A 24,395-nucleotide genomic window follows, 5' to 3' on the forward strand; every position below is an offset into this window, starting at 1 on the left:
TTATAATTTTGTTGATATGAACATATACTGACTGTTTTATATTTAGATGACTTGAAATATTGAAGAAGGCATGTCCTTTTTACTTCCTTGTACGAAGTAAAAAGGAAGTATTGTAATCGCGAAAAGTTTCAGGCAGCATATTTCACCGAAAATATCCATTTTGACCGCTATCGAATGCAATTTAACGATGTTTTTGCACCATATCTGTACGTAAGGACAGAATAAAATACTCTTTTCCTTCAAAAAAATTATAAAACTGCTTAAAAAAACTTAAACTAAAATTAATTCTGAAGAGAATTTTTCGTGGCTTCTGTACGAACGTATGTACGTACGTTCGTGCGTACGTACATATCTCACATAACTCAAAAACGAGTAGCCTCAGAACGTTGAAATTTTGTATATAGGACTGCTATAACATGTATATGTGCACCTCGTATTTTGGTTGCAATCGGCCACACCAAACGTATATAAATATATTTATATATATATCCACTCTATGACTTGAAATATTGAAGAAGGAATTTCCTTGCCTTTAATTTGTCATCGCATAAAAATGTGTCTGGGTTATGTTTTAAGTGGCCACTACTCTTATCATTTTGATATAATTTTTGTGTTAACATATGGTAAAATGTTTTATCGAGGTAACAGTTATATGTTTCCAGCATGATTAGAAAATTGTATGTTTATAATAGCTGCTGCTATTATACTGGGAATGGGTCATTATAATTTTGTTCATATGGACATGCACTGACTGTTTTATATTCAGAGCACTTGAAAGATGATAATATTGAAAAATTCATTTTCGTGCTGTTGAGTGTTTGCTGCATAAAATGGTATCTGGGTTGTATTTAAATGGCTACCACTTAATGTTTAGTAAGTGGTTATCATTTGGTGTTAACATACTGTAAAATGCTTTCTCATGATAAAAGTTGTGTTTCAGCATGCTTACAAGATGACAAGTTTATGGTAACTGCTGCTTTTATACTGAGAATGGGTCATTATAATTTATATTTTTTATATGGGCATGTACTGACTGTTTTACACTTAAAAATAATTGGAAAATTCATTTTCTTGTCTTTAATTTGTTGTTGTGTAAAAAAGGGTCTATGTTGTGTCTTTAAGTGGCCATTACTTATATCATTTGAGTATAATTTTCATGTTACCATATGATAAATTACTTTATCAAGATAACAGTTATGTGTTTCAGCATGGTGACAAAATAACAGGTTTGTAATAACTCCTACTATTATTCTGGGAATTGGCTGAATAAAGGGTGTCTCTGATTAGGAGCACTCATTTCACAAACCTGTGATTTTCATCTGCATTTTGAAATTACCGGTGTCCCATAATTAAGACTGGTGGCTTTCTGGACAAATCATTTTGATATATTCTTTGCTTAAATTAAACAAGCCTGATAGCGAGTAACTTAGAAGATCACGATTTTAGCTTGGAAAAATTACAACAAAATTGTGTTGCATGTAGTGACCAGATACTTTCAAATTGGATACTGGTGCATAGGTAAAACATTTTTATTATTTTCTATATTTGAAACATTAACTGATAATCACTTCCTTTACACAACATCAATAAATGTTTTTACATATACTGGTGATGCTGACATCCATTTGCTGTTGAATGTATCTTTATATGCTTCATAAATAATAATAGCCATCGTGTAAAATTTAATATCATTTGTGCACCTGAAGTGTTTTAAATGGTAATGGACGGTCTTCTCAAGTGTTTGCCCGATATTTATCCATATTATGGCAGTATCGTAATACATTTTGAAACTATTACTTGGCTGTTGTAAAAAGTTAATAACGGTGTTTGTAATTGCCAGACAAAATGGGTTGAAATTTAACGAATAGAAACTTGAACTTGCAGTATCAAAATTTAAATATTAAGGTCACATAGTCTCATCTTATTGTTTTTGATAAGACCCAATTAATATAGAAGCAGTTTTGAAATTTTCACACCTGTTAATAAATAAGAATTGATGAGATTTCTTAGTATGGCAATATTCTTAATGAGATTTCTGCTTCAATTTTTACAAGAAAGTTTGAATAATTTATTGATAAAAAGAGATCAGCTGGTTTTAACTTATTTGTATGTTATAACTTAGGTGTTGTGTTGTTATGCTGACTGCTTGCATAAAATTGTAAATAAAATTTTTTTTATTTTTCACTTGTGAATCTTTATTTTCAAGTTCAGCTATATAACTAACACAATACAGTTAAGTACATATACAACTAATATTATTGGTTCTACAGATTTAAGCAATAATTTTAAATTGCACATTGAATTATTTGCTAAGCAAACCTCTGATATACTAATTTATTTGAAACTTGCAAGACACATAGCATATTATAGACAAAATTTAGTGCATTTTTATACCATTTTCTTTTAAAGACAAATTACTGATTGGAAGAAAAATGAAATGATAAGTAATAGTTTGTATGCAGATAATTTGGGTTTTTTTCATAAATATTAGAAAAATATAAAGCAATATTAAATTATGAGGGAAAAGTCAGAAATTCCTTTTTTGAGTTAGTATGGCTGATTTTTAACTTTTTAAATGCTGCTGTGAAACCTACAAGGAAGTATAACTCATTAAAGTCAAGAAATAAGAAACAAAAAATTCTTAAATTTATGTCAAATTTTATTGTGTTAAATTTTGAAGTAATTAAATTATTCATTATATATAATTGAATCTCTGAATAAAATCCCACCCAAGTATCTATATCAAATAGTGAAATCAACGTTAAGTACGGCACTAGCGCGCAGCCTGTTTTGTTTCGTTGCTCTCTCGGGGTTTCGACATAGACGACTACGCGTGACGTCACAATCCAGTGTCCCGGCTTCCTTCTATAAGGAGGTGTTGGCCGTATCCTTTTTTCTCCCCTCAGAGGAAACTCAATCAGGAATTTTCTAATACCAGGCTCCGCATGAAACTCTTTGCATGATTGGGAAGTATTGCTCCGACAACAGAAAACCCAGTACAATACAGTATATAGCAGTATCGCACTAGGTTTGGAAATACACGTCCGTGACGTAATACTACATAGCAATGATACTTTCTTTAACAGTATAAATGAATGTAATTTTGTTTTCCACAAACATAACATCCTAGCAATTCAACAACCAGTACTCCCGTGGTTCCTTCTTAGCAGTCATTTTGGCCTTTTTACATCACTTATTATCTTCTGGTAAGTAAATTGGTTCTCCAAAACGAATCGAAAATTTATTTCATACTTTGCCGTTTTGTTATTTGGCATTCTATCGAATGCTTATGAAATGTGTGAAATCTGAATTGTTTTAGGCATTATATACAAAGCCTAAGCATTGCCTAGGCACAGAATGCGGAATTTCACAGTGGATCGTAGCTTTACTTCTGCTGTCTACTATTGAGAGTATTAACCCCTAAGTTAAATTTTAATTACCAGTGGCCATAGTTCTTAATATTTTAAGGATACATATTTATGTATCTCACCCGAAGGAGATTAATTTAATGTTGCCGGCAACATATATAAACTGGAAGATGTCTACTAGTACCCCCTAGCGGCTGACTGAAAAAATTTATAGTTTTTTGTTTATTTTTGCATCAGTGTAACATGTAGATGTTGCGATGGGTTCGTCAAATTAAAGTCATGTGTTTAGTTGCGCTATTATTCGTAAACTGAGAAGTTTGGTTATTTTTTGTTAGCTATTGAAGACGTAACGATAGATGAATAACGTAAATGTCATAAACCCGGTGGTAAACACTAATATTTTTGGAAAAAGTATATTATTTTCTTGGGTTTTGTAGAGAATTATTTTGATAAGGCCATTCCTCCTTGATTTTGTTACTAGAGGTAATTTCCCCACTTTTTCAACTATTGTGATAAAATTAACAGTATTTTCTTTTAATATTTATTGATATAGAAAGTCTGATCGTAAATAGATGTAGAGCATATCGATAAATTTATGCCCGAAATGTTTGGAAGCTATATTTAATGCTTGTATCAGTCGATAAATTTACGCCCGAAATGTTTGGAAGCTATATTTAATGCTTATATCAGTCCATGAATTTATTTTTTGAAGGTATACTTTATAATTCTTTCAGTATTTTCCATTAAAATAAGTTTGTCATGTTTCTTATTTCCGAGAATTTGAAGTTTCCGACTTATAAATAAAAAATTTGATTTTTACTGAAAAAAATGCAAACTGAAATATTTGCATTTGCAAAACAGTTTTATTGCATATGCATAGAGATTTATAATCTAAAATATTTTGCATGCACTGAATGATGATGCAAATGTGGAAGTCAAATAAAAGAAAATCTCATCTAATTCATTACAAAGCATTAAAATGCACATATGACATATCTTTAGCCCAGAAAGCATAGTTGCCGGCATAAGAAAGAAAGGCTGAGAAATACTATAAGAAAATAAAAAAAAATATATAGTATTTATTGGTAGTATAAAAAATTATTAGAGGAATTTTGGATATAAGCATAAATACTTTATTTTGTTTTATGCTTTGTTGTTGTTTTTATTTACTTCTGATAATAGACTTAAGATTGCAAGGCGATTTGAGATCATAGATATGAGGTTGTAGTGCGAAGAAAGTTTTACAGAAATGTTATACGTAACTTGAAAAAAACAGTTCTGTATTTGACTGATTTAATTTGTACAGTTAATCTAATAAATCACTTATAGTATTCAATGAAAGGTGCATTGCTTGCCATAAAGCTTAATATTCTTTTCTGTTAAGTGTATCGCATACTATCTAGCATCGTTTTTAAGAACTTTAATTGGATTGGATTATACTGACAAATCAAGCACATAAGGATGGGTGAAGTGCAGAATCACCTACTATTTGGCTGCATTTTATTTGGCACTTTTTATAAGAGTAAGAAGAACTGGATTTTTGTCAATTTTTTATGACTTTTTAAGTGAAAATAGATCAATGTGTGCATTGACAAAGTAAAAGGAGTGTGCATTGCTGAGATTGCTCATTTCTCTGATTCTTTTTTAAGTGAAAATAGGTTGATGTGTACATGGATACGGAGTTTGTGCAATTCTTAAAAACGTGCCAAGCGGTGGATAATTTTTCACTTTCCCTCATAATGACTATCTGAGGCATGTACATATCACAACCACCTTGTAAAGTATATTATTTTCTTGGGTTTTGATTGGGTGAAAGTCACTAAACTGTGGCAACCATGCACAAAACAGTTCTTTAGGTACCATATCCTTGTAAGTTGCAATCCAAAAATTCAATGAATCACCTTTATTTGAAAAATTGGCAGACTGCGCCAAAGTGGCTAATACATAAGTACCTTATCTGCTTCCTGAACTCCATTGAATTTTGACTGAAGAGCTCCTTTGGGAAAGTGCAGAATTGCCCGCTGCTTGCCGCGTTTTTAAGAATTGCACATACTCAGTATCCATGTATACATCGACCTATTTTCCCTTGAAAAAACATCCCAAAATTGCACAAAAATGGCATTGCGCACTCCCTCGACTTTATCCATGTACACATCAACCTATTTTCGCTTAAAAAGTCAAAGAAAATTGACAAAAATTAATTCTTACTCTTGTAAAAAGCGGCAAACAAAAAAGTAGGCGATTCTGCACTTTACCCGGCTCCTATATTATGGAATCCAAAGATTAGCGATTAGAGATTTGATACAGACTTGGGTATGGTATTGCATATCATTATTTGAGTAGTTTTAAATTTGAAATTTAGAAATTATTTATCATTGTAGCAATTGTTTATCAATGTAGTATGTACTGCCCATTGTTTATTGCTATAATTATATTTTAAATGAACTACAGAAAATTTAATTTTATCTAATCCTCACTTCTTATTTAATGATGGAGAATAAATTGCGTATGGGACTGAGTGGAGCTAAAACTGTCTGTTAAAGGATTATGTGATGATAATAGCAAAGAAAGTATTGTTGAATTTGATTGTGAGTGACATTGTGAAGTGCTTGATGTTTTTAAACAAATGGTAAACACTATATCATTTAGTGAAATTGTAAGCATGATTAGTAAAACTGCCATTTATTTAAACTCATCTCTGCTGTCTATAAAACTTAAACTGGCGAATGTTTGATTATTCAGGTATGGAATAAACTGTTTGTAGTTCATTCATTCATCTTTAAGTTATGTAATACTTCAATGAAATGAGTTTAACAGAAATTTCGGCCAGTGTAGTTAGAATCAAGAACCTTGGGGTGTTGGATACACTTCAGACACTGTTTGCAAATCTCTTTGTCCAGACTAGAGCTAAGAGCAGTAGAATACCTTTTCTTATGATTAACAAAAGCAGTTTTCTAAAGTTGTTGAAAACAAGTTCCTTGATTATAAATGAATGAGAGTTTCCTAGGATTAAAGCACACTTAATTTGCATATTTCAGAATACTATGCCTTGTTAATTTATAATAAAATAATATGGTATTCATGTATTTGGTTTCTTAGTATTTCATAAAGCTAATTGATATCATAAAAAGTGATATTAAATACTGACTTTTCTGCCATCAAGTAAGCCTTAGTTTATAGGTAGTTTTTTTTTCAAGAATTCATTTAAAGCTCAGTGGGTTGATCTTTGGATTATGGTAACTTGGCGATTTTTTGGCGAAAATTTGGCGACCAACTCTGCTACAGCAACCCTCTATTTTTTTTTCGCCGCCATTTTGTCTTCACGAAGTAAAGACATGTTTCTTTTCTTTTTATTTACTGAACACTTTTTCCAACAATCTACTAGCCGAATTACACTTATGCTAGAAATTTTATGTAACAAAACTGCTTAATCATGACAAATATTAACTGCAAAATTGGGAAAAAGTGCACAATCGCAAACTCCTTGCGCGTTTTTCAGAATAGCACATACACATAAACCATTTACACGTCGACTTATTTTTACTTAAAAAAACATCCCAGAATTGCACAAAAATGGCATTGCACACACTCTTAACTTTATCCATCTACACTGCTATTTTCTCATAAATTACAAAAATTTGCACGAAAATGCAAAGAAATTCTGTGAATCTTTAAACTCAAAAAAGCACATATATGAGAAAAAAAAAAAAAAGCACATATATGAAATTACCTGATCGCGAAAAAGTATATACCCTTTCCAAGAATGAACATTTCCACGTATAAAATAAATAAAATATCCAAAAACTTTCACCTCTAAATTATCTGTTATATTATAAACATCACCAATGAATTCATACTGCAAACATTACAAATGGTTACAAATACTTAGTATCAAATATTTAAATTATTTCCATGCACGTTTACTTCAACTGAAACGTATACTAAATTTCTACAAACATAAAATTCACAAAATAACTATCATTTAATTAAAATATCACTAAACCATGTACACGTCGACTTATTTTTACTTAAAAAAACATCCCAGAATTGCAAAAAAATGGCATTGCGCACACTCTTCACTATATCCATGTACACTGCTTTTTTCTCATAAATTAGAAAAATTTCACGAAAATGCATGAAAATTCTGTGAATCTTTAAATCCGGTAAAAAGAACATATATGAAATTACCTGATCGCAAAAAAGTATATACCCTTTCCAAAGATGAACATTTCACCTATAAAATAAATAAAATATCCAAAAACTTTTACCTCTAATTTATCTATTATATTATAAACGTCACCAACGAATTCATACCTCAAACATTACAAATGGTTACAAATACTTAGTGTCAAATATTTAAATTATTTCCATACATGTTTACTTCCACTGAAACGTATACCAAATTCGTACAAACATATAATTCACAAAATAACTATCATTTAATTAAAATATAATTAAATTCAAAAACACTACTTAAAATATAAAAATCATTGCTAATAACAATTTTCCAATAATACCATATTATTTTATTTACTCCTTACATTTAGAACAATGCATAAAAATAATATCCTCAAATAATTAAAAATACTAACTTACCTAATCTTCTTCAGAATCTTGACTACGTGTCCGATAAACTTTTCTTGTTTCCTCCACTAAATAAAAAGCAAGCGTATGTGCGCCTGTTTCAGGATCTTTAAAATCATATTTATAGTTCACAGCAAGGTACCAGGTAAAATAAATAACTTAATAAAACATCTTTACTTCTATCTTGCACAACCTTAAAGAAACACTTATTACTACCCCTTTCAATCCCACAAAATACCCATTTCGAATTCACTTTAGTTAGGGCCATGGGATCCAAAAATTAACGAACACTGTTTCACACAACACAGAATAAAGCTAAATACAAAATTTCCAGATTTTTTCCCGATTTCCCCCCTTTTCCGATTAAAGAACTGTAATTCGTCCGTTAATGTCACATGACATATCTCATGATCTCTCATTTCCCTCACACAAAATAATGCGTAATCGGAACTGAGTACTTCTCACATTATAACCAAAGTCCTAGGTAGTAACCTTTATCGCCTCCAAAATGTCGCCAAACTACCAGTTACCATATTCCAAAGATCAGCCGCTCAGGGATTCGTGGATTAATTTTCAGCACATTCTTTATAGAATTTCAAAAATTAGTGCTGTATTTGCATAATAATAAGAAACCTATTTTTGCTAAGTTTTTGTTCTAAAATTTGGTCGGATCTTATAATCAGATATTTTGATAAAGGAAATTCCAGAATGAGAGGAGTTAAATTATCATATTATGGAGAGTAATTAAACTGTTAAAATATTTGGTAAATTAAGTGGATAATCGCCAAATATAGAAACTCTGTAACTACCATTAATTATAATGGCCACATTTAGCTGTGGAATTTCAATTTAGGCCTGTATCCACTATGCTGGTCATTGGTATGTCACTCATGGCAACAAAGTTGGCTATGTTCTGGGGGAGTTCATGCAGAGTTGAATTATTAGGGAAAAAATGCTGTTCTCTTGCAACTTCCATCCCTCTCGGTGTTGCATGCTAAGGGTCCGAGTTGTCATTTTGATGCGGTTGTAAGCAGGATTTTTCAAGCATTTGTAGAGTAGCTAGTGTGATGACACACTTTTTGTTGTCTAGATAGATGTCTTTGTAGCTAGATATTGTTACGGATTTGGTATTTAAATAGCTAATGTTAGTAGAATTATAAATTAAATTGTTTTATTCCCCGTGCAGTGCAGCGCTTGACGAATATTAAGAGAAAGCTAAGCCGGAAAATTAAAAATACAAGAGCACATGCATTTAACATTTAACAAATAAATATCTTTTTGATTTCCAGAAAGTGCTAGAACATTCTCGTGCATTTAAAAAGCTCATGTAAGCGGCATTAAATGCATTCAATTATAACAAACCCATACGGACGCAATAATTTTTGGTGTCAGGAGTGGGATTTAAATGCCAATAACAAGAACGATGGAAGAATAATCAAGGCAGTTGATATCAGCCTTTGCTTTGTTTAAAGAAGAAATGAAATCGGGACAGAAATCTGTTAAAGAGGAGATGAAAGCAGTCAAAGTAAAGATGGATGCTGGTCAAGAAGAGGTGAAAGATTCCGTTAAAGAGATGAAAGCGGGACAGGAATTTGTTAAAGGAATGATGGAAGTTGGTCAAGTATCTGTTAGAGAGGAGACAAAAACTATTCAGGAAAAAATGGAAGTTGTTAAAGAAGAAATGATTGTGGGACAAGAGGAAATGAAAAGAGAAATCACCTGCGTAATAGAAAACAAATTTGAAGCTATGGAAGACAATTGACACTGTTGAAAACAAAGTTGGAGAAATTGAAGAAAGACTTTTTGCTGTTCAACAACAAATTGATGAAAGGGTTTCTTCGCTCGTCAAGGAAGTTGATGCCTTAAAGAAATTCGTAGTGATGGCAAAGAGCAATTCTGATGGATTTAAATTTTTATCCATGCCTTCTCGTTCCTCCCTGAAGTTATCCACATATGACGGGAAGACCTCCTGGCAAGTTTATAAAACACAGTTTCCTGAAGTGGCGGAAGCAAATGGATGGGATCTCCAAGCTAAGGCCTGTCATCTCACTGCTTCTTTCAGAGCAGACACAGTGGATATCTTTCAGACTCTTCCTGAAAACAAAAGGCTAGATTTCGAAGCTCTGTCCAGATCATTTGAGCTGCGCTTTGGAGAGAAGTGTTTAAAAGACTACTGTAGGCTTTAACTAACATCCCATCAACAGAAGCCCACGGAAACACTTCAGAAACTCGCCACAGATGTTGAAAGCTGTCTCATCTTGCCTTTTCAGAGTGCCCGATAGAAACAAGGGAAATCCTGTCCCTGCAATACTTTACTGACGGCATCCAGGATACTAAAATACAAAAAGCTCTGCGAATGTGAAGGACATAAAAAGTGCTCTGTTGTACGTTGTGAAATTCAAGGCAGCCCGTAAAGCAACTCGTAAAGTTCACTACCCAGTCAGATCTGTGCGAGTCCACGAGCCAGTTGATCAATTGATGGCTTGTTTAGATGATTTATCCACACAAGTCAGTGCTTTGATATGGAGTAGGAGTGAGAACAAAGTGGCTTGAAGGTGTTGGAAATGTACAACTAAGTTGTTGTACTGGTTCTAAGGTGTTGGAAATGTACAACTGAAGGGCCACATACAACGGCATTGCAGAACATTCCAGGGTACAGATAATAAAATGGATGATTTGACGCAACTAGTGATTGCCTCGAGATGGAATATTGGTGAGAAGAAACCAACTCTAAAGTGTTGGAACTGCGGTGTTGAAGGCCACATATGAAGGAACTGCAGAACTCTCAGAGTATAAAAAATAAGACAGAGGAGTTAAACAGACTATTAAACGGCGTGGGATAGAAAAGAAGTGACAAGAAACCAAAGTGCTGGAACTGCTGAGCTGAAGGTCACGTGCAAAGGAACTGCAGAACACCTCAGAGCACGGAAACTAAGACTATTTCCCAGCAACGACGGAGGAAACAAATTAATGACCGTATCGAGTAATAAAGGTTACCAAAGAATGAAAAACACTGTTTTAAAGCTCTCAAAATTTCTGCAAAGAGTGGCAACAGTAATGGACTATCCATCAATGGGCATATCGACGCAGTTCCTTGCAATATGATCATTGACACAGAAGCTAATGTTACCATCATTCAGAAAGATTTAGCTCAAGAGTTTAAAGATAAACTCATTTGTTCGCCATCCTGTGTTACCCTGCAGACTGAATCGCTGTAGATGGGAAGTTAAACGTCAACGTCACGTTTGGAAGTGCCGCGTACTATCACATGGCATATGTTGTAGATATTACAAATCTCTGCATACTTGGATTGGACTTTTTAAGGAAATACAGTTTTTCCTTGGACCTCAAAAACAACAAACTGCTTTTAGCATCAAAGGATATAACCATCATCTGAAGGGATCCTCACCTGGAAACACAGACTCCTTGCTAGAAGACCTTGCTCAGAAAGCTGCTGAAATCCTACTAGGGTTGATCTGGGATTGAGAATAGCCAGAATACCAGCTATTCTCAATTCCAGATGCTCTTTGGTCGGGACATCTGCCTTGTGACCGCTTATTTGGTCGTCCTTCGGATGCGCCTTTATCACCTCAGGAATACATCCAAGATGCCCGGGCCCGGTTTGAAGTGATGCATCGATCTGCACGAGAGCGAGTCAACTTGGTGACAGAGAGGGTGAAGACCAGATACGACACAAGAGCTACTGGACATCAATTCGTTGAAGGAGATGAGATGTGGTTGTGGAATCCGACTCGATGGAAAAGACTCTGACCGAAATTACAGTGACCTGGAGATGGTCCATACGCAGTCTTAAACAGGCTAAATGATGTTGTGGTTTGGATCTGTAATTCATTAAACTTTAAACCTTAAGTTGTTCATTATGACAGATTAGCTCATTTCTATGGCCATAGAAATGAGCTAATCTGTCATAATGAATAATTGTGTAATAATTGTAAGTAGTGTAAATAATTGTAAGTAGTGTAAGACCGTGGTTCTTTTTTTTTTCTAAATGTGTATTTGGTTTGATTTGTATTTAGCATTTGATTTATATTTAGTATTTGATTTGTTCAAGTTAGTTATTGCATTTATTGTTCATGTTGTTTGTTATTGTAATGTAATGTTTATTATTGCATTTATGCCATAGTTGTAGTTTGGCTTCCTGTCCAGGGATTGTACTGTCCAGGACTCGCAGTCCTTGGGAAGGGGGAATTTGGTATTTAAATAGCTAATATTAGTAGAATTATAAATTAAATTGTTTTATTCTCCATGCAGTGCAGCGCGTGACGAATATTAAGAGAAAGCTAAGCCGGAAAATTAAAAATACAAGAGCATGTGCATTTAACAAATAAATATCTCTTTTTGATTTCGAGAAATTGCTAGAACTTTCTCGTGCATTTAAAAAGCTTATATAAGCAGCATGAAAACTTCTCAATTCGTTAGTTAGTTGTTGTTTTAAAAGTTTATTTAGAAAACTGCTCTTGTTGACTATAGCAAATTTGGGGATTAGTTTATCCTAGCTGTTTTGAATTAAGTTCTGTTGAGCGTTTGAGTAGTTAAAAGGTAACTACTGTGACATATTGTAATACTGTATGAATATCTGAGGAAATTTAAGCATTTTATTTTATTTGTTGTGATAATAATAAATTTTGTTCATTTTTTATCGGACTTGTGCATTCAGTTCATAACGCATGCAACAATATATTGGGATTGATATGACTGCTACCATTTTCAAACTGCTTAGTGTTCAGATGCTGGCGTTCTCTTCTAAATCTAAATACTTGTCTTTCTCCTGGATAATAAGAAAACTCAACTGTACCTGTTTCTGTATCAGGCTCTTAATCCAGGTGGGATAAAAATTTTTACATCTCTGAATCAGGCCAATGTTTGCACCCTTCAGCATTACTTCTCATGTTTTTCCAGCAATGCATATTTTATCCTTCACTGTTATATTCATTGCCAAAGTAGATCAATTTGTATCTTGAGATGTTGTGATATAATTTTTCCCCGTTCTCATGCGTATGAATTATTTCCAACCTTTTTGTCTTAAATAATTGCAACTTTTTAGATTTATTACTCAGACATCTGGCTTTGTGTTTTGAATCCTTTTCAAATTTTTATAATTTTAGAATGGAAATTTTTTCCATTCCTTTGACTTTTCTAGTGTGAAATCCGTTATTCAGAGCGTCAAATATCTGGATGTCGGCATTTCCCGAGCTTTCTGCATATTTTAAATTTTACTATGTGTATTTCATTCATTCTTTCATTTTAATTCTGATGTAAGGAATTAAAATTCTCTTTCTCAGAAATACTGCAAAATAAATATTCACCTACATTTTTGTTCATACATCTTAAAGTTTATCATAAAATATGAGGTCTTATATTTGAAAAGATGGTATTTTTTAAGAAATTTGTTATATGTTGCACTGAATAGTCGTGCTGTCTGAAAGCAAGATTAATATTTTTAGCCATATTTTGTAGAAAATGTCTGAATGTATAAGAAAAATCAAAAGAAAGTTGCATATTTTTCCTGTTAGCCTTGAAATTTGGTGGAAATCCTGTCAAACATACACCAGTTATTCTAATAGAGGTTTGAAGGAATAGATTGTTCTTTATTTATTTAGTTAATCAACAGATGTAAATTACATATTTATAGCATTAAAAAAACTTAAATATGTATAACCTCAAGGTTTGAGATTATCTGGTGAACAAATTGATTAAAACATGCCAGTCCACATAGGAAGGAATTAAAGAGGCCCTAACCGGTTTCTCCCACTCAACTGATGCAGTTGATACCCCCTCTTGTTTATCAAAACATTCAGTGGTTTATCATTAAAACGTATGGGTTTTAACACATTCGGCATATTATAAGTATAAATGTATATATTTTCTTTTTCTACAATATTTCAGAATCCTAACTATTTGAAAGATTACTTTTTGAAATAATATTTCATTCTAAACTGAATTAACTGCTGTTAATTTTCCTGTGTTCAGAATCGTTTTGATTTGATTGAAATGTTTTTATTAATTACATTACAAAGATTTGTTTCCTAAGTGTCTCTCTGAAATATTTTTGCAAATATTTGATGATTTTTAGCTTTTCTGAAGTGTCAGTTAAGTCAAAAATCATATTCACACTACAATTAATGCTATCGTGAAATTAAAACGCATCTTACTTCAGTAGTTAAATAACCAAATATTACTGTTGATTTCTGATTTCTGTGTAGTTTACTTTTTGTAAGAGATGAGGGAAGGGAGAGTGGAAATAAAATTATGCATCATTCTTCACTTATCAAAATTTAGTTCTTATATTCAACAGTACACAATTTAAAAATTCTACATTTTTTAAAACTGTTTGAAAATACTCATAGTATCTCATGTACTGTACTTTCCATAACCTTGTCATAGATTGTTTGGTAAAAATATATTTCAGGATACTCCTTGGCGAAAATTGGGGATTTTTTGGCACCATTCCTGTTTACGTCCAGTGCCTTTTCCAGTAAAATGGCTCCAAAACATAATGCAATAAAACATAATATATATATATATAATATTTCAATAAACTGTATTTTAAATCAAACAGGAAATGACATACAAATGGAAATACATGTTTTCTAATCTACACAGTACAAAAAGGAAATATTGACTTATTGAAAAATTTCTTTGTCTTCAATATGTGTAACCACAGAATTCAAGCAGATAAGGGCAGATGTGTTCGGGCCTCACTAATCTGCTCGAATATCAAAGCAAGAACAAAATTCTGGACCGGATCATCACTTGTGATGAAAAGTGGATTTACATTAACAACACAGGCCAGAAAGAGATTTGGTCTGCACCCTGTGAGCCCGTTAGCAGGGTCGCAAAGCGCAATTGGACTAACAAAAAAATCATGATTTGTATCTGCTGGGATTGCTGTGGTATTATTCACAAAAAGTCTGGAAAAAGATAAAACCCTCAACAGTAAGGTGTACAACAAGATGCTATCATCTCGTTGTACACCTTACTGTCGAGTGTTTTATCTCTGTCTTGATGCTGCTATCGAAGAAAATGTCGAACTGAGTTCCGGCACAAAAAGGTAATTTTTCATCAAGAAAATGCAAGACCACATGTGTCTGCATTCACCGGCTAGACTCTGTATGAATGGGTTCTTCTGCCACATCCACCTTATAGCCCTGATGATAAAAATCATAGATTTGTGTGGTGATTACTACCCACACTAAAGGTACTGCTTTCATGATTCCCCCCCCCCCCCCAATTTTATTAAGAACGTGTTTTGGTGGAAAATTTTGTTACAACCAGATATTAGAATTTTTATCATAGAAACATGTTTAAACTGAATAAAGATTACTTGCATTTTTAATGAAATGTTAATAAAAATATACTTTTAGGTCATCATTCTCTAATTTTTAGTGACTTCAAACTTACCAGTGGCCGAACCATTAATGATTGCTGAATGCTAGTAGCTCATTCCAGGTTCGAATGCACAGAAATGTGTTAGCTGTGTGGTTGGTTTTTATGGTTCTTTCTTTGTGTAACATGAATGCGAGTCCGTTTTCCTTAGAAAGCCTTCCATGAAGGCATCTCTCCTCTTAGGAGAGTTGTCCTTATATGCTTTGCCTTATTCAAAAAACCAAACTATTTTTCATACTTCATGGATGTAGTTTGCTGTTAATGCCATTTTCATCAGTTTCAAATATTTAACTATTTAAATCACTTTTCATAAGTATAGGTGACGTAAATGACATGTTTTATTTCTGAAGCAACCATCTCTTTTTTTTTTCTGGTGTAGTCTATTAATTTCATATCAAGTTTATTTCCAGACAAAAGATACACTTTTTATTTTTGAAATAAAGGGTTAGAAATGGTGCAGTCCAGAAATATTATTATTAGAACAGAAAGAGGAAATACTGAAATTAGAAATGAGGAATTAAAACCCTATTGCTAAATTTAATTATAAAGCTGATTTACATATTTTTTATCTTACACACACACACACACACACACACACACATATATATATATATGAAAGCAAACTACTAGCTTTAAGTTGACAATAGTCCCTTTTATTTCTCATTTTAATTGGCTAATTTAATTCCTGTCTTAAATATACTGTTTATAGAATCTAAAGTGCATAATTTTCAAATTAATCTGCATCATGCTGTCTTATGTACTGTGTAGCATTGTGATCTTTAATCCAATCACAGATCAACCGCTGCTGAATGTATACTTGCTTCCCCACTTTTTGTGCTGCTGTTAATACATACTTCTCAGCTCTCTGCTTTGTCTAAGATGCAATTTTCAAAGAAAGTTATGAAGATAAAGTGGATATTGCACCCATTCTAATGTATGAACCTGATTATGCATCTCAAGGCTTACTTTATCAAGAAATAAAATTGTTTTGAGACAAATCTTTAAATGTCATCTTTATATATATGCAGAAATGCCTTTGCTATGTCGTTACTAAGCCACCATCTCCAGTCCATTGCAGCTATTGCCCAATAATCAATATTACACACACACACATATATATACCGGGTGGCCATAATTAAACTGACAGTGCTCACAGTGTTCTGTAGCGCGAGAATGACGCCACATGTAGAAAGATTAAACAAGACTAGGACTAAGGATTCCACGAAAAAACAAATTAGTTCCAAAAGTCACCGCTAGGGGAATATTTGGCGCTGTGTAATAAAAAATGGAGTGTTAACAAATGCAAATCAATACGGAAATTGCCTTTTATTTTGCATTCAAATGAGGTTCAATGTGGCTGCCGTTGTTGTGGACCACATATTGCATTCTGTGCACAGTATGGACAACAGCAGAAAATAACATGTCTGCAGGAATCTCCCGTACAGTCCGTGATATGTTATCCTTCAATGTAGCCAGATCCTGGACCACTTCTTGATAGACCTTTGACTTAAGGTAACCCCATAGCCAGAAGTCGCATGGGGTAAGATCAGGCGACCGAGGTGGCCATGCAGTTAGAAAGTAGCGGCTAATGACTCTTTCTGTTGTGAATTTCTGTCGTAGCATCTGTTGCACCCGTACAGCAACGTGTGGAGGGCTCCATCTTGCATGAAAATGATTTCCCCCATGCATTGTCTTTGCTGAAGTGCCGGAATGACAAAGCTGTTCAACATGTGGCGATATTTCTTTCCGGTAACAGAACAGGTTTCCGGTCCTGTCGGGGTAATGTAGAAGAATGGACCTACGATAAATTCCGATGTGAACCCATACCAAACAGTTACCTTTGGTGAATGTAAGGGAATTGCTGTGACTGCATGTGGTGATTTGTCATCCCAAATTCGGCAGTTCTGGGTATTCACAGTTCCATTCAGGTAAAAGTGGGCCTCATCTCCCCATAAGATTTTCCACGGCCAAGCATCATCCACCTCCATTCTGGCAAGAAAGGTGAAAGCAAAAGTCAATCGCTTATCATGGTCGGGGTACAGTAACTCCTATACACGGCTGATCTTGTATGGATAGAAGTTGATAATCTTTCGTAAGATTTTCCATACCGTACTGTAAGGCACATCCATATTCCGAGCTACTCCACAAGTGCTAGAGGTGACAGCGATATGACAACAATTACAGGATCAATATGTCTTCTGAAAATTTCGAAAGTTTAGAGGATGATTTTATTGCAATAAAAGACAGTTTAACTACAAAAATAAATGACTCATTACCTAAAGCATCCGGTCAAGCTCAGAAAAATTTGGCTAGAGATATTCAAAGAGAGTTGGATGATGCTTATCGTCTCCTAGATGATTTGGAAGAAGAAGTAAAAGCTGCTCCATATCCTTATAGATTGCAAATGAATAATCGTTTGAAGCAGTATCATCAAGATCTTAATGCTTTAAAGAAAAAGTTAGCAAGTAGTGAAAATTCTGCTTCTTCGAAAAGAAGTCAATTATTAGGGTCTCCAAATCAGCCAAGTAATTCATTTGCAAGTAATGTAGCAGCCAGTAACAGAGGAAGGTTGTTACAAATGAATGAAACTATAGACAGGACAACTGAAACTGTGTGGTCTTCTGTCGACAATCGCCATGGCAACTGCTTCGATTGTATCCTGTGGTACAGGTTTTTGTCCTCTGCCTGACTGAACCTTCAGAGAACCTGTTTTCTCAAAAATCGCAACCATTGCTTTTAGCCCATTAACTGACACAGGACGGTTACCTTTATGAATTTTTTTGTGCGTTCTAAAAGCACGAAGAGCGGCTGACGCGTTGCACTGGTTGAGGTAAAAGAATTTGACCAGTAATGCACGCTCGACTAAAGGAGACATTGCACATAATCTTTCAATCCAATTGATTCGAAACGTAACGCATTGCCTTTTAAAACCCAAGCAGCTGGCACTGTGCGAATGGATGTAACGTGAAATTTGAATAAAGAACTTCTTCTTCTGCTCAGCCTACGTGATATTGCAGATCACGAGACTTTATCGGTGTTCATGTAAGATTTTACGCTTTTTAAAATGTGTTGCCATATTGCACTTGAACTAAATCAGAAAATGTGTATAATAAAAGGTAATTTTTTTCCGTATTAATTTGCATTTGTTAACACTCTATTTTCTATTACACAGCGCCAAATATTCCCCTAGCGGTGACGTTTGGAACTAATTTGTTTTTTCACGGAATTCTTCGTCCCCCTTCTTGTTTAATCTTCCTACAAAATGTGGCATCATTCTCGCAAATAGATCGTGCTACAAAACACTGTGAGTACTGTCAGTTTAATTATGACCACCCGTTATATATATATATATATATATAATATGCAGAAAATTTACTGCCGACTGATTAGTGACAATGGTAAGTTATGATTCACATGACTTTCAATGAGGTACTGTAATAGATACTTATGAAGAGGATTTAAATACTTTTCAGATATATAAGCAAATATTAGATTTCTCACATACGACCATTTCAGAGACATATTTTCAAATACAATAACTTCAGTACAATAAATAACAGCACAATGGCTATTGAAAGACTTTTGTGTGTACACCTTTATCAAAATGTACAACTGCAGAATGGTTTTAAAAGACTGTAGGTGACTGTGGTATCATCTGTCTAGAATCAAGGAAATAGGTATACATCACTGCTGCTGAAAATCAGCAAATCAGTTCTGGGGCCTCTAGGTTATTCAAGCGTTCCATATATGTTATGCTGTGGAGTTTAATACCCAATATCAAACCAAATGTCATTCCTTACTTTCATGCAGAGCTTTGTACCTCACATAGTCTTAGAAATGCTTCCACTGGGTATTTCTTAGCATCTGAAGACTAGAAACTAGCAGCCTAATTGGACAACTTACGTTTCAAATTCATATAGGCAAGTGGAATACTAATATGCATATTAGGGAACCCTCTATTATTCAGTGGTTACAGGATTTCAACATCTGTATAGGCTGGTAGTCACTGAGTATTTAGCTGGGCATGAATTAAGACCTCCCCATATAAACTTCTCAGGCCATCAGGTCAGTGAACATTATGTTAACATCCTTTCAGATGTGATACATCATTAGGCTCATTTCACTCAATAAGACAAAATGTCACTGCACACATTCTACAGCTAATAAATTAAAGTTAGAGGAACACTTATTTGAGTTTATTATGAAATCTCTTACTTCCTGTTTTCCAGATCTCTCAGTTATTGAGCATAACTAGAATACCATGCAACATTCTGTTCAAAACAGGGATTCACCACTTTTGAATATTATAAAATTTTGGATCTTTTTCAGAAGGTATTTGTGTTTATTGTCTACAGAAGCTTGTGAAGTCCATAGTATATTATATTTTTGAAAAATCTAGTGAACTTAGCAGTATTACTTGTACTTCATTTTTTCATACTTTATTATATCTAAGTTTTTAAAAGTATATAAAACATGTAGATGAAATAGAATTTTAATAAATGAGAGAAAAATTTTAACTTGTTTCCTGTCAGAAAAAAAATGATTTTATTTAAATAATTGTATATAGATTTGTCAAGACTTTTCAAGGTTTTTTACTCTTCTTATTTAATTCGTAAATAATTTGTTTTTAGCAAGAAATTAAAAATAAGTGTTTTATTTTTAACTATGGCTTTTTTTATTACAGGATCAATATGTCTTCTGAAAATTTTGAAAGTTTAGAGGATGATTTTATTGCAATAAAAGACAGTTTAACTACAAAAATAAATGACTCATTACCTAAAGCATCCGGTCAAGCTCAGAAAAATTTGGCTAGAGATATTCAAAGAGAGTTGGATGATGCTTATCGTCTCCTAGATGATTTGGAAGAAGAAGTAAAAGCTGCTCCATATCCTTATAGATTGCAAATGAATAATCGTTTGAAGCAGTATCATCAAGATCTTAATGCTTTAAAGAAAAAGTTAGCAAGTAGTGAAAATTCTGCTTCTTCGAAAAGAAGTCAATTATTAGGGTCTCCAAATCAGCCAAGTAATTCATTTGCAAGTAATGTAGCAGCCAGTAACAGAGGAAGGTTGTTACAAATGAATGAAACTATAGACAGGACAACTGAAACTGTATATAGAACCCAACAGATTGCTGCAGAAACCGACCAGATAGGAATTGCTGTTGTTGATGAATTGGGAACACAGAGAGAGTCTTTGATTAGGACTAAAGAAAGGCTTGTGGATACAGATGCTAACTTAACCAAGAGCAGAAAAATATTGCGTTCCATGTATCGACGAGTAATGACTAATAAGCTGATTTTAATAGTTATCATAATATTAGAAGTTGCTATTTTGGGTGGTGTTGTGTATTATAAATTTTTTAGGAAATGATATTTTATTTAGATATTCTATTTTGTTAGCTAATATTTCTTTATAGTTAGTTATTTTACATCATAGCAATCAAAAGATGTAAAAGACATGCAAAGATATTATCCCTGATAAGGCTTTAATTATTTACTTAAGATATAAACTATGCTAGTTTATCTGCACCAGATAAAGATGAATTAAAAATTTTAGTAAGTACAATAAATTAAACCGTATGAAATAGCATTTAAGCTTTTATATGATCACAATACTAGTTTCCATTTTATTATGTTGAAATATTTTGATGTGTTATTAGAATTAACAAAAAAATTCCTTGGTGTATAAGTTGTGAAAATAAGAACTTAAATGAATTATTTTTCAAATTAAGATAATAGATACTATTTAAATATACGAAATGTATTTTTAAAGTTATTTCTAAAAATTATTCTATTATTATACCATTCCTATCATTAATATGTATATATTGCATTTTTATTGGAAATATTAAACCTTGCTTATCAGAATTTACGAAATGTATTTATCCATTAAATTTTTTATATAAATATTTTATTAGTTAATATATCAGATAATAATTGATACAGGTAAGCAAAATTGCTTAAATTTTCATTAATATGTGTATATGCAAAAATTTATTATATATTTCTATATGCAGTTAATGTATTTTTCTTTTCAATACATAAGCTAATTCAAATGTTGTCTTTTAAATATATATTGATTATCACAAATTGTATTCGTACATCAGTTAAAAAAATTAATTTTGATTTTTTTAAAATTTATTTTAAGCATCTGGAAGACAAAAAATTTTATTTTTCAATAATATAATTTTTCAAAAATAAATATTTTTATTAATAAATACATCTGACTAGAATGCAGTACAATAAGCTTCATTTGATTAGTTGTTCTTAAGAAATAAGGCAGTTCCTGATTGTATCCAGTGGTCATGATTTCCTCCACATGGAAGATGAATGCAAGTAACTATTCTTTCTCGATCTGATGTGAAATAAATTGGCAGTGATAAGACTTCATCCTCTCTGTATGGTGCTGGTGAATCCTATTGCATAAGAAGGATATAATGTAAATTTGAGGGTGACTAATAATAAAGTACCTATTTCAAAAATACATATTGCAATGTATTTAGCCTTTACAGAGGTATAGTTGAGTAACTTATTCATTCACCTTACATAGACTATATTTTTACAAAGGTTGAATATCTTAACATAAGTTATGCAGATATAATCTATGCAATTTATACAAGAGAAAAAAGCATTATAATAATTACCTTTAATTTTATTGTGGTATGAACTTCTGGGATTATTTTCAAAGATTTCGTTGTTTTCTGCAAACACCAATAAATCTCACAGTGCCAGAATTTTTCCTGTTATTTTTTTTATTCTGTTATCAGTTTTAACTTAGAATCATACTTATTTAAGTATGAAAAATAAAGTTTATTAGAATTTGCACAGGGTAATTCTATTCTTAAATTCGAACAGGGATACTGAATCTCAAATTCATTCTGAACATCCAGATTACAAAATAAGATTATTTCCAAGTTATATAGTTACATACCATCGTCTTTTGGTACTGACAAAAAGTGTTTATGCTTAACAATCCTTTTTTCTGGATTTAAAAATGCAGTGTTTGTTAAAAAAACCATGGAACTGTAGAATGTACAGTATTATCACCAGCATCCACTTACAGGAAAGTCTTGATTCCATGTAATGGCATGAGTTATACTGCAAAATTTGGCTGGTTTAGAAATACAAGTTTTAATTTAAATAATATATAATATAGCTTACTTTCATACTACTCTAATAATCTGAGATCCAAATTCCCAGGATTTTGATGTTTCTGGATTTTAGATCATGAATTTAAATCTAATAAAATGACACACAGAAATTATAAAGTTGGAATTATTAAATAGTGAATCATTTGTGGTGTTAAAAAATCAAATTTACAAAAAAAAAAAAAAAAAAAACCTCAATATTTACTTGTTTGGCTTTATTAAACATTTCTTCCAAGTTGTTAAATTACTTCACAAATATTTACGTTCTGAACAGTCTGTTTGTCACTTTTATTAAATGTGTCTTTCAAGTTGTTAAGCTACTTCACATAATTTCTTTTTCAGTTACGAAGTTTCATTCTTCAAATCGTGTAATTGCCATGTGAGGAAAATTTTTCATGCTCAACAATCTCTTTGTCACTTTCTTCAATATCAGTGGCAAAATTTTCTACATTTCTACAGATTTCGAGTAGTACCTTGCTTTAGCTTAATGTCTAGCATTGGTGATGTATAATGAGATTGGTGAGTAAAAACATGTTCCACTAAATTTAATCTTGCTTTTAAATGCTTATTTGATAGCATGCTGCAAAAGTTAAACTTGAATTATATTAGTTTAATTTATAATTCTGCCAGTTTCCCACAAATGCTTAAGATTTATTTCACTTCGGAATAAATAAATTCCTCATACTTAAGGCTTATCTGAATAAGTAATCATTATTCTTAATTCAAACAGTACTAAATGTAATCTTTTAGCCTATGAATATCATTTACAAAATCTACTTTTTGCATATGGAAATTTTTGTTAAATTTATCTTCATCAAAAACATGTCCGCAGTGCAGTTGGCTGAAATCTGTGATCATCAGCATGAAAAGTTGCCTGTTTGGTAATAAAATATTAATAAAAAAAACAGTGTTGTAGGCATTACTGTATGAATCATTTCTTCATGAGTTAATAGTCATGTGAGCAAAAAATAATTAAGAATATTGCAAGGTTGGTGTCAGTAATGCAAGTTATTCATCAGGTGTAAAATCAGTGATAATGTAAGAACGTTTCTGTTGGAGATGTATGTCAAGCAAAAAGGTAGCTATGGAACTAATAAATTATTCATTGCCATAAATTTAAGGTCATAAATTTTGTTTTTTCAACATGGAGATGTTTTATTTAGTGCCAGACTGAAATTAAGAATCAGAACCACTCACATGTATTATTTTATAGGAGTGTCTATGTATATGTGAAGCATTAAGTATATATTAAAGAAAGATTCAATTTTCGTACTTTGTTACAGAATTGAATTCTTTCTCACTTTTTGCACAAAAAAAAAAAAAAAAAAAAAAAAAAAAAAAACAGGGAAAAAAAAATGCAGGTGGTCCAGAGGTCTGGATATTGGATGCCAGATTTCAGACTTTGTACTGTAGTTATTTATGTTATTGCTTCATATGTGATACAACATTTTTGAAGATATTGGGGCATACAACTAAAAAATTAAATTGCACACCATAAAATTTCAAAAATTTTTTTTCTTTCCTTCAAATAAAATAAGTATCTTAGATTCTAATGCATACACTCCACAATATTTTAAAAAGAATGAATCTTGGTAATTTTGTAATGAACTATATATAAGGAACTGTCATCTTGAATCTTCAAAAAATTGAAAATTATGATTATTTCACATAATATCATGTTAAGTTACAAAAATGTGTGTGGCAATAAAAAGTTAATATTTTTATATGTGAAATAATGAATAAATCATAAAAAGCATGAGTATTATTTTTTTACAAAGCATTCTCTGAATTGAAATAAAAATATATTTTAAAATTGATTCCTTTATTAAATTTTGATGTTGACTTTTTATATATTACATTGACTGTTTGAATATATTTGAATAAAAA

At 32.2% G+C, this 24,395-nt stretch overlaps 3 protein-coding genes across 3 annotated transcripts in view; 2 read left to right on the plus strand and 1 right to left on the minus strand.

Annotated features, from left to right (window-relative positions):
• The first annotated feature begins 3,711 nt into the window (after positions 1 to 3,711).
• Positions 3,712 to 18,077, plus strand: LOC118181429 (vesicle transport through interaction with t-SNAREs homolog 1A-like). The gene is made up of 2 exons (XM_035350576.2): positions 3,712 to 3,851; positions 17,544 to 18,077. Exon 2 carries the CDS (start codon positions 17,551 to 17,553, stop codon positions 18,046 to 18,048), a length of 498 nt encoding a protein of 165 aa, XP_035206467.2. The 5' UTR covers positions 3,712 to 3,851; positions 17,544 to 17,550; the 3' UTR covers positions 18,049 to 18,077.
• On the plus strand, positions 3,716 to 21,844 carry Vti1b (Vesicle transport through interaction with t-SNAREs 1b). Its single transcript, XM_085822606.1, has 2 exons — positions 3,716 to 3,851; positions 20,044 to 21,844. Exon 2 carries the CDS (start codon positions 20,051 to 20,053, stop codon positions 20,729 to 20,731), a length of 681 nt encoding a protein of 226 aa, XP_085678732.1. The 5' UTR covers positions 3,716 to 3,851; positions 20,044 to 20,050; the 3' UTR covers positions 20,732 to 21,844.
• The window catches only part of btv (dynein cytoplasmic heavy chain beethoven), a 256,105-nt gene continuing 253,222 nt past the window's right edge, over positions 21,513 to 24,395 (minus strand). The window contains exon 74 of the mRNA XM_085822605.1: positions 21,513 to 21,776. Within this exon, the coding sequence (XP_085678731.1) occupies positions 21,618 to 21,776 (159 nt within the window). The 3' untranslated portion in view covers positions 21,513 to 21,617. The remainder of the gene's footprint in view (positions 21,777 to 24,395) is intronic.

This window comes from Stegodyphus dumicola, chromosome 8 (assembly GCF_044657685.1).
Source record: "Stegodyphus dumicola isolate Sdum_Otavi_A_Nest chromosome 8, ASM4465768v1".
NCBI lineage: Eukaryota > Metazoa > Arthropoda > Arachnida > Araneae > Eresidae > Stegodyphus > Stegodyphus dumicola.

Bases quoted from the DNA above. Each gene is read 5' to 3' on its own strand.
- LOC118181429 (XM_035350576.2), top strand. From the start codon at position 17,551: ATGTCTTCTGAAAATTTCGAAAGTTTAGAGGATGATTTTATTGCAATA.
- Vti1b (XM_085822606.1), top strand. From the start codon at position 20,051: ATGTCTTCTGAAAATTTTGAAAGTTTAGAGGATGATTTTATTGCAATA.